The sequence below is a fragment of the Nansenia antarctica genome, assembly GCF_963989245.1.
Source record: "Nansenia antarctica genome assembly, chromosome: 6".
Lineage (NCBI taxonomy): Eukaryota > Metazoa > Chordata > Actinopteri > Argentiniformes > Microstomatidae > Nansenia > Nansenia antarctica.
In genome coordinates, this window is record NC_137676.1 from 10,242,320 (window position 1) to 10,253,654 (window position 11,335).

The window sequence follows — 11,335 nt, forward strand, 5'->3', positions numbered from 1 at the left end:
ACCCGGGGGTGCACAGGGGGGATATCAGTTATTTTCCCTTATTTTTGGGGAAATATCCTTTATTTTCAAATCCCAATGTTGACAGGTATGATCCAGCCTCAAAAGTCTTTGTTCGTTTTTCACAGAGGTAATGGGTGGGAACAATAGCTGGTTAACTCCACCCTAATCACTCCCTCAAGACAACCACACCCTCAAGACAACCACTCCCCCATTACACTACCTGTCATTACCTACCTGTCATCTGTCAGTGGGGTTGTCAGCTAACCAAAATTGCAGGGCTGACACGTTTAAATAGCTTAATAATAATAATAATAATAATAATAATAATAATAATTCAAGATTCATGATTTTTTATTGCCATGTGTGGCAAAAGTTTATTACGTCCCATTACAAGTACAAGAGAGTAAAATTCATGGCAATCGAAAACATTTGGCAAGATACAATAATAGAATGGTAAAAAATAATAATGTTGTCCGTGTGCATATGCATTTATCATTATAGTCCATAAGGCATCTAGTGGGACTTCGGCGTAGTTCCTTCCCATCCCATCTGGGCATCAAAGCTGTAATAAAAAAAGAAGACAGTACCGGTACATTTAAAATGATTGCCCACTGTTACCAACACCACTTTTATGAAATAGCCTACTACTATCTTCATAAAATAGAATTGCTTATACAATGACAATGACAAATACCTGAAGTGCTGGTGACTCTCATCAAGGTGTCATCTCTCAGAACCTCTCACCTCCTCATTCTGTAACACAAATTTCAGGTCAGAGGTGTGGACACTTCTCTAGTGTAGGTTTTCCATAGACTCAGTGTACTGTACTTGTACTGAAGTAGGCTAGTGAAATCATTTTAATTCACAGTATTATTCTACAGCAAATCTACATATCAATGAATTAATCATTATTTTTGATTCCACATAACTTTACCAGGGTTTTTCCTGGCTCAAAATGAGGCGGAGGTGGTACCAGTGGTGTTTGACATCGGGGGGGACCCATGAAGCGGGGATGTCTGGGGGTCCTTAAATGAGCATCAAACACTTAATTTCTCGATTCTGGTGAATTGATATGCACCAATTTGTGACCTTTCTGCATCAACTTATGGTGGAAATGTCATTATATATGTAAAGGAAAACACAATATTCAGGCACCAGATGACCAATCAAAATATAATGTAATATAATGCAATATAAGGCTCTCAGGCATTCTGTACTTTCAAATATGTATTCTCCTTGAGCAGTCAATATCAACTATCAGCTATTTCGCTAGCAAAAACGAAAGCTAACTTATTTGCGAAACAGCGCCCCCGCCACCACGTCGGCGCAGTGCCGCAATTGCAGTTAGAAATGACAGAAATCCACCGTAGAACATACGACTGTCAGAGTTTTGTTGAGAGCTGGAGGCGGCTAGAAATATGACGGAGGCGGCCGCCTCAAAATTCTCTATGCAGGAAAAACCCTGATTACCGTTCATTACAAAAGCATTTACTTTTTCTATAATCGATTACATCTCTAACAAAGCTAGCTAGCTAGCTAACAAGCTAACACTTGTTTGGCTAGCTGGTACACACAAACACACTAAAATGGTGCATGAAACATACTGTACAGTATGTTGCATGTTTAGTAGGTCTGCAACAAATGTATTTATTCATTATGTTTTATCTTTGACAACGTATTTCTTCCTCCCACCATCTCATTAGTTTTGTAGAGGGGTGGCATAATTGTGGTGAGCAGTGTCAGTGGTCTGATAACTGATGCTAACAACGGCGTTATCTACCTTACTCACAAAACAACAAATAACTGTTTGGCTATCCTAAGTAAACAACACAAAATCCTAGTATACAACACATGTAACTCACTAAAACTTACCCAAGAACACAGCAGAAGGTCTGTCTGCCGACTGTCCCATGAAAGTGAACTGATGTGGAGATCAATGTCTGAAATCCTGTTGTCTTCTTGTCATCGTCAGATTCGGAGTTCGGAGTTCCCGTTATGTATAGTCCAATATGAAGGAGTTCATTAATTGCCCACTGTCGATATTTCTACCGGCTTCAGAAATTCGGTTGATAGCATTAGCTAGAGCGTCCGCATCCATCTTGTAAATTTGTCAACAGATCCAGACGCACACACATGGCTACTTAAATACAGCTGGAGTGGGCGTGGCTACACACACTGCCACACTAAAACGAATAATACCCCCCACCCGACTTTGCTAACTAAATGTAGGTATTTAGTGAATGTAAAACTGTTGGATATGATATCGAGTGGGTTCTTCATCGCTTCGTTTGTCGTCCTATGCCAAAAACCGGAAAACACATTTGTTCACAACAAGACTTGTTTGGCTCGATTGTGAGCTTTTACAATTGCCGAGATGGGGACCTATTAATCAAACCCTGTCACATATGTCTGTCTCTCTCTCTCTCTCTCTCTCTCTCTCTCTCTCTCTCTCTCTCTCTCTCTCTCTCTCTCTCTCTCTCTATATATATATATATATATATATATATATATATACAGTATATATAGTATATACTTGGTACGGTTTTAGTCTGTCAAGAGTAAAAATAAATGGTGGCCTGGAGTGGTCCAGTGGTCTAGCACCGCGGTCTACAGTGCACACATATGCCCATGTCGGCATGGGTTAGAATCCGGCCCATGCCTTGCTGACATACCCTCTCTCCTTTCTTCTCCTTAATTTCCTGTCTGTCTTCACTGTATCTGTCCTATAAAATGAAAAATATGAGTGGGAAATAATTTTTTTAAAGAAAAAAAAAAGTACAAAGTAAAAAGAAATCTTTGCACTCGATCAAATGTCAGGACCCTCCTTTCACAACTTTTCCTAGATATGTGCGTTCCACCACCCAGTATCCTTACGTTTTCAAAATCACATCAGGATAAGCTAGTATGAAGCTATTTTGCCGTTTTTCTTCTGTGTAGGAGGCAGGCTAATTTACAAGCCGGCCAACTAGTGGCCGTTGTGTGTAAGTATTAGCTTATCATTGTAAGACTATGGTCATTTGACCCCCCGAGGCGGCTCTTATAGTAGGTACAATAGGCACGGCTGTTCTAGTGCTGTAATCTTTTCTCTCTCTCTCTCTCTCTCTGGTTTCAGTGACACCACTAACACAGAGCAGGTCAGAGTTCTACCAGATTCCATCACCACCTGGGAGATCACAGCCATCAGCCTGTCTGCCTCTACTGGTAAGGACTGTCTGTCTGTCTGTCTGTCTGTGTGTCTGTCTGTCTGTGTGTCTGTCTGTCTGTGTGTCTGTCTGTCTGTCTGTCTGTCTATATGTGTGTGTGTGTGTGTGTGTGTGTGTGTGTGTCTGTGTGTCTGTCTGTCTGTCTGTGTGTCTGTCTGTCTGTCTGTGTGTCTGTCTGTCTGTCTGTGTATCTGTCTGTCTGTCTGTGTGTCTGTCTGTCTATCTGTGTGTGTGTGTGTGTGTGTGTCTGTCTATCTGTCTGTCTGTCTGTCTGTGTGTGTGTGTGTGTGTGTGTGTATGTGTCTGTGTGTCTGTGTGTCTGTGTGTCTGTCTGTCTGTCTGTCTGTGTATCTGTCTGTCTGTCTGTCTGTGTGTCTGTCTGTCTGTCTGTCTATCTGTGTGTGTGTGTGTGTGTGTGTCTGTGTGTGTGTGTGTGTCTGTCTGTCTGTCTATCTGTCTGTCTGTGTGTCTGTCTGTCTGTGTGTCTGTCTGTCTGTCTGTATGTCTGTGTGTTTGTCTGTCTGTCTGCCTCTAATGTCAAGGACTCCGATCTGTCTCTCTTTGTCCCGCAAAACACAAATGTCTGTCTGTCTGTCTGTCTGTCTCTCTCTCTCTCTCTCTCTCTCTCTCTCTCTCTCTCTCTCTCTCTCTCTCTCTCTCTCTCTCTGTCTGTCTGTCTGTCTGTCTGTCTGTCTGTCTGTCTCTCTCTCTCTCTCTCTCTCTCTCTGTCTGTTTGTCTCTCTCTCTGTCTGTCTGTGTGTCTGAACAGGGATCTGCGTGGCTGATCCGTTTGAGATGATCGTGCTAAAGGACTTCTTCATCGACCTGAAGCTGCCCTACTCTGCCGTGCGCAACGAGCAACTGGAGATCAAAGCAGTTCTTCACAACTACCAGCTAGACACACTGAATGTGAGTTAACTACCAGCTAGACACACTGAATGTGAGTTAACTACCAGCTAGACACACTAGATGTGAGTGCATAATAGAATAAAAAGAATAATAGAATAATAATATAGTAATAATAATAGTAAGTAAGTAAAATGTATTTGTACAGCACCTTTCCCAGACCAAGGGTCACAAAGTGCTTTACATATAGAGAACGTAATAAAGAAGAAACATAATAAAACATAATAAGAGAGCGGAAGTCATAGCAGGTTACAATAGGCAAACAAGTGAAAATAAGAACACGTAACAGACAACAGGTGTACAACAATATCAACAGGACACAGAAAGACAGACCCTTGGGGCTATCCAAAAGCCTGTCTATACAAGACAGTCTTTAGCTGTTTTTTAAAAGCCTCGACCGAGCCAGCTGATCTAAGATCCAAGGGCAGAGCATTCCAAAGCCTTAGCCTATAATAATAATAATAATAATAATAATAATAATAGCTGACTAGACAGATAACTTCTCCTCCCCCCAGGTAACTAGACTATGACTCCCTCTCCTCCCCCCAGGTAACTAGACTATGACTACCTCTCCTCCCCCCAGGTAACTAGATGACTAGACTATGACCAGGGTGCGAAATAAGGGGGAGCTCGGGGAGCTACAGCTCCCCTAGTGGTGACATGAGCTCCCCTGGAAACATGGTTTGTGAAATTTTGGGGGAGCTCTAAAATATTCCAAATTGCGATGGATTTATTCCAAGTTGTGACGGATTTTACCTGGTGTAATATGATTTGTAGAGGCATACAATCTATTTTGATGTTGGTATTAGGTATATAAATGATATATAATAGCCTATATAGCCTACATATAGGCCTTTATTGGCTACAACTATGCGAAGGTAACAGAGCGGGGTGCACTGACGCTGAACCCCTCATAGTGATAAGTAGGTGGACATGGTGCGTGCTGCTGAAATAGCCGACATGCGGTGTGTGGTTTGAAAAAAGTAACGCCAGCTCAGTAAATAATTCAAACTTAATGTTTACTTATAGGCTATGTGACTGCACCACACATGTGAACAGTAACAAAGCAAATGCAGTTTAATTTTATGAAAAACATTGACGCTGAATCCGCTTAGCCTATATGCTCCTGAAACGACAGAGCAAACACGCTACATTACCAGGGATAATAATTACAATGAGCCATTCATTAAAAATAGAAAAAATAATATTAGGCTATTAAATCTCACTTAATGAGAAAACTGGCATCTCCCATCGGTCACTATTTGTTGGCTATCTGGTGATATGGACGTCTTTGAGTGTCTAGAAAAGCGCTATAAGTCTAATGTATTATTATTATTTATTATTATTGTGGACGTCACTTTAATCCGGCAGTTCTCAAGGTTTTTATGCACCAATCGATTCCTCTAGTCAGTGCGTCTTTATCACATTCATTGACGAAAAGGACGACTCGCATGTATAGGTGGAAGGGAACATTCATTGTGAGCACGGAAAATGTGAGTCTCACAACGGCTTTGCATTGATGAAACCAGGTAGGATGAACGCATAGTTCACTGTCCATTCCTAAATGCCCTGTTTCCACCGTCAACTTTCCTCTTTAGACCTTTGGAGAGTGACATGATGTTTCTCTTGCTAGCAGGTTAAATGTTTAGCTAACTTCACCCGGCACGCAAACAACCAATCCAATAATAATGTGACCTTGTAAGTCTGGGAGGAGGGGGGAATAATTATCACAATAAAACTATGTTAAATAATTATTAGAATAAGTTAGGCTGCGCTACATCGTCAGTCCACACATTTATTATTCAAAAATATGGAAAAGGGTGAAACTACGTTTCAACGTTGTTGAGAATCACAACACAAACTTGCTAGTCAAGCCAAAATACTGCAACCTAATGGATTGGACTGCTACCTAAATAACTACAACACTACTTTACATTGTTAGCAGGCTCATAAAACAAGCCGTGTTAGTTGACTAGCGATGTGTCATTGATTTTCGACAACGCGGAAATGTATTCACATTTTTCGAAAGAAAAGTCAAAGCATTAGAACGTAGAACGGAACATCGCACGCGCGCTTTGCGCACGGAAAGCCACCGGACCCGATTTGGCCAGAATTTATTTTTCCGTCAGGAGATTTTTGTTTTGTTGCTTTAATCCCTGGGCTCCCCCGCACACCGTGATTTAATTCGCACACTGACTATGACTCCCTCTCCTCCCCCCAGGTAACTAGACTATGACTCCCTCTCCTCCCCCCAGGTAACTAGACTATGACTCCCTCTCCTCCCCCCAGGTAACTAGACTATGACTCCCTCTCCTCCCCCCAGGTAACTAGATGACTAGACTATGACTCCCTCTCCTCCCCCCAGGTAACTAGACTATAACTCCCTCTCCTCCCCCCAGGTAACTAGACTATGACTCCCTCTCCTCCCCCCAGGTAACTAGATGACTAGACTATGACTCCCTCTTCTCCCCCCAGGTAACTAGACTATGACTCCCTCTCCTCCCCCCAGGTAACTAGATGACTAGACTATGACTCCCTCTCCTCCCCCCAGGTAACTAGATGACTAGACTATGACTCCCTCTCCTCCCCCCAGGTAACTAGACTATGACTCCCTCTCCTCCCCCCAGGTAACTAGATGACTAGACTATGACTCCCTCTCCTCCCCCCAGGTAACTAGATGACTAGACTATGACTCCCTCTCCTCCCCCCAGGTAACTAGACTATAACTCCCTCTCCTTCCCCCAGGTGCGCGTGGAGCTGATGGAGAACCTGGACATCTGCAGTTCGGCCAGTAAGAAGGGGAAGTACCGTCAGACGGTGAAGCTGGAGCCCATGACCTCCCGGGTGGTCCCCTTCATCATCATCCCCCAGGAGCTGGGACTACACACCATCGTGGTCAAAGCCTCCGACAACGAGTACGGGTACCGGGACGGAGTGGAGAGATCTATGAAAGTGGTGGTGAGTGTTCGTTCAACTCAGTGTTATATTTGGAAATATATCCATCTTTGTTTGAAACCAACACACTGATAGATAATCTGATAGATAACGACTGTTAATGTAGTCTAATTAACGGTCATTTAATAGAACACCTGTGCGGCGGAGTGATACATATAGTTAAAAGTCCCAGTGCTGTTATATTGTATATCGGCACTCATGGAATGCCTCTTGTGCCTCCTATGAGGGTGGTGGTGAGTGTACGTTCAACTATGAGGGTGGTGGTGAGTGTTCAGTCAACGCTTTGGCCGCCGAGTGGAAAGGCACCGCGTACGTAAATCCAATCGATTTTATTGAGCCTTTATTCAACAAGGTCGGTCCCATTGAGTTACAGTGATCTCTTTTCCCAGGGAAGCCTGGCCAAGACAGCAGCTTAAAAACATCGAGTTTCGTTTCGATTATAGCCCACTGTATATATGAGTATAGCATCAACGGTGTGCTGGCAACATTCAGCAATCATTCATTCCAATCGGTTCATGTGAGAAGGGTACACTGCGCCTCCTTCCACAAGTCAAATACGTGTCTTCTAGTTTTGCCGTAAATATGTAATGGCTAATTTGACCACTTTGGCCGTTTGGCCCTTGAAAAGTTCCATGAGTCATTCTATAATTAGGGGTACATTTCAAGTCCATGGGTAGTATTTATACATTTGACCAAATAGTCACTTCAAGCAATTATCAATTTCATATTGGGGCACATTTCCCTTTCATTTAATGCAAAAGGTCAACAACTTCCATAATTTATTTAGCAGAAAAAGCATATGTTATACTGGAATTTGCTGTTTTTGTGCTGTCCGATTTGCTGAGTGTCAAGTTTTGCTCTTCCAAATAACACTAGGATACATGTATTTGTATATTATTTTCATCATTATTTGTTCAAAATAATAATTAAAACATGACAAAGATGTTTTAAAAACAATTTCACTCATTAATATACATGAAATTATTCATTTGTGTCCGAGAAATCTCTGTCCGAGAAATCTCTGTCAACTGTGTTACCCATTGACAAAACCCCTGTAAATCAGCAATGGTTTGCTCCAAAGTCACATATCCAACACCACATGATGTCACTTCCTTTTTGGAGGGAATCTTGAATACAGTGAGGTATGTTTCTACTCCTCCTCTTCAATGTTTCATAACATATTATTGCTTGCACATAGAGTGGGTTAATTGCATGTCAACCGTGTTATCAACATGTTCTTGTGTACTTGCTTTAAATTATATATTTACAAAAATGTAGAGAAAGTGTATAAAAACATGAGTTGAGCAAGGCCTTGTGGTGACATGCTAGTAGCTAGCAGTTAGCACAAGGGCCTAAACTGAAAGAAATGTCAACTGTGTAACCTGTCAACTGTGTTATCCATGAAGTGTAACACAGTTGACAGGGTTTAACACGGTTGACAATGTTGGAAGGGTTTGTTATAGTTATGCTTAACTATTGTTATTATACTTATTTTATTATTATATATATATATTATTATTATGTTATTAGTGATTTCAGGTGTACCCCTCTTCAACATAAAACGCCAATTCGCTTATCACCGGGAACTAAAGAGGAGTATGAAAGATCATGAATGCCTAATTCATGTTGATTTCTCTGAAAACTATGCTTGCAAGTACTCCACTGAAATCCAAGCCGTACACTTTGCATCGAACCAGCAGCAGGCAACGCTCCACACTGGAGTTCTACATGTTGGTGGAGGGGAGGAACATGTGTGCTTTGGCACAATAAGCTCATCGAAAGAGAAGGGCCCCGCAGCCATTTGGACCCATCTATCCCCAATACTCAACCTGGTCAAGGCTTCCTATCCCAATGTGACTGTGGTGCATTTTTTCAGCGATGGGCCGTGCACACAATACAGGCAGAAAGGCAATTTCTATCTGTTTTGCACTATGCTGCACCAGTATGGCTTCCAATCAGGCACCTGGAACTTTTTTGAGGCAAGTCATGGCAAGGGTGCTCCAGATGGCGTAGGAGGCCTCCTCAAACGGACCGCTGACAGGCTTGTCAGCCACGGGAAAGATATACCGAACGCTGAGCTCTTCTTCAATGCACTGGTGGATGCACAGACCTCAGTAAAACTGTTCTACATTACTGAGGATAATGTAGTTGAAGCCACAAAGAAGATGCCAGAACGTCTCCCAGTGGTGCCATCAACCATGCGCATTCACCAAGTCGCAACAGTTACCTTGGGAGAAATTAGTTACCGTGATGTGAGCTGCCTTTGCTCAACAAGACAGATCCTGGAGTGTCAGTGTTATAGCACCAAAACCTTTACCTTTGAGGTTCAGGCAACAGCACCCACACAGAAGGATAACAATCAGAAGCAGTCTGAAATTCCTTGGCAAAACTCAGACATCATCGGCCAGTGGTGTTCTCTGAAATATGATAATTTAATTTATCCTGGAATTATTCAAGAGGTGACCGAAACTCATGTTGAAGTCAAATGTATGCACCGGATTGGAGTCAACCGCTTTTTCTGGCCAAGTCGGGATGATGTCCTATGGTATTTGCACAATGATATCATCAGAATGATTCCTTCTCCAACACCTGTAACGTCACGTCATGTGGAGATCGACAGAGACATATGGTCCAAGATCTCAGAAGAAGGAGAGGAATGACAAAAGGAAGCTGAAAGGAAAGAAGAAGAGGAAGGAAAGAAGGAAGGAAGGACAGAAAGGAGGAAGGAAGGAAACAAGAAAATGATGAAAAGAACACATGGGAGGGGAGAGGGGAGATTTAAAAAGATGTGTTATTAAGTGTCAATGCAGTTAAGTTGATGAGTTCAATTGAATCGATTTTTTAAATATTGTACAACATTAACATTTTGCTCACTTTGTTTATGGAAGCTCAAACATAGTAAACATAGCAACATTGAGCAATTTTTATCCATAATGTCTTTTGGTATCAGAATAACAAGAAAATGCTTTACATTTGTGGCATCAAAATTAAATGTTTTTATCTTAAATAAAGGTTTCTCTTTTTCCCCTAATGTGTCCTGTCAATTGTGTTACTCCTCTCAACTGTGTTACTTTGACTGTCAACTGTGTTACAGGTGAATTTTGTGTCATAAATCTTTTAAATGTTGGCTAAAACTGTAATAACAATGATGGGGGACATTTCTAGAGAGGGAAGTCTTACATAAGGATGTTGAACAACTCTACATTTAGTGTAATGTGGATTTATGTTGAAAAAAGCTTTATCCTTGATGATAGCATCCCACAGAATACCCATTATCCAGCTCAAAATTCATATTTTCAAATCAGTTAGACAGACAACCTCAAAAACCCAAAGTGAATAGATTTAAGACCTTTCAAACAAATGTTTTATCAAATGTGTAGTACTTCATTCTCGTCTTCTATGACACAACTTTTGTCTGTAACACAGTTGACAAAATAATGATTTGCATGTCTATTTTCATTTAAATATTTAAAAAGTAATTAGAGCTTAAGCTTGGCAATTAATGAATTTAGCACATTGGGGGGGTATATTATGGAAACAACTTGATTATTTAGTAAAAAAGCACACTAATTTCTTACATTTTTGGTTGATATGAAATGTACCCCTAATTATAGAATGACTCCCATGAACACTGTAACTCCCATTTGTTGTGAAAGCGATCGTTGTTAGTGAGAGGCTAACCAGTCGTGAACTGCCCGTCTAGGGCAGTTCAGAGATATTGAGCGTCAAAGTTTTTACATTCCATTATGTTTTGTGAGATGGAACCTTTTGTATTTTATTAATTACTAACTAAAAAATGTCATTATTTTAAAAATAACACCACACAGGCATTAATAAACACCTAATGGATCAGATTATGTAAAGAACGAAATAGATAGATAGAACCTTATAATTCTAACGTCACGCAGTGTTGAGGCTAACCGGTGTCGTTGTGGTGCGGTGTTAACAGTTTGTGTCGAATATTACAAAGTAACTTTCGACATCGACTTCACACAGTGCACCGCACAGAATACGGGCAAAAATACGGGCTGTTTACGGGCAGGTAAATATAATATATAATATTGTTCTTTTGTTCTTTTCACAGTCTCAGGGAATCCTGACTAAAATCATAACCAACATCGAAGTGGACCCCTCCAAACATGGTGAGTTAAACACCGCTTCGTTAACAGAGAGCGTGTTTCGTGTGCCTTTTATTTTATTGTTCTTTATTATTTATGATTTATTTATTATTATTATTATGGTTTCTGTGTAAATACTGTGCGTAATGGAGG

At 41.1% G+C, this 11,335-nt stretch overlaps 1 protein-coding gene across 1 annotated transcript in view; it reads left to right on the forward strand.

Moving 5' to 3' along the window:
* Positions 1–11,335, forward strand: part of LOC308160265 (complement C3-like) — a gene marked incomplete at its 5' end in the record, with an annotated part of 36,935 nt that overhangs the window by 2,252 nt on the left and 23,348 nt on the right. Inside the window, 4 exons of the mRNA XM_080534183.1 lie at positions 3,113–3,201; positions 3,973–4,112; positions 6,855–7,067; positions 11,149–11,206. Of these exons, the coding sequence (XP_080390309.1) occupies positions 3,113–3,201; positions 3,973–4,112; positions 6,855–7,067; positions 11,149–11,206 (500 nt within the window). The remainder of the gene's footprint in view (positions 1–3,112; positions 3,202–3,972; positions 4,113–6,854; positions 7,068–11,148; positions 11,207–11,335) is intronic.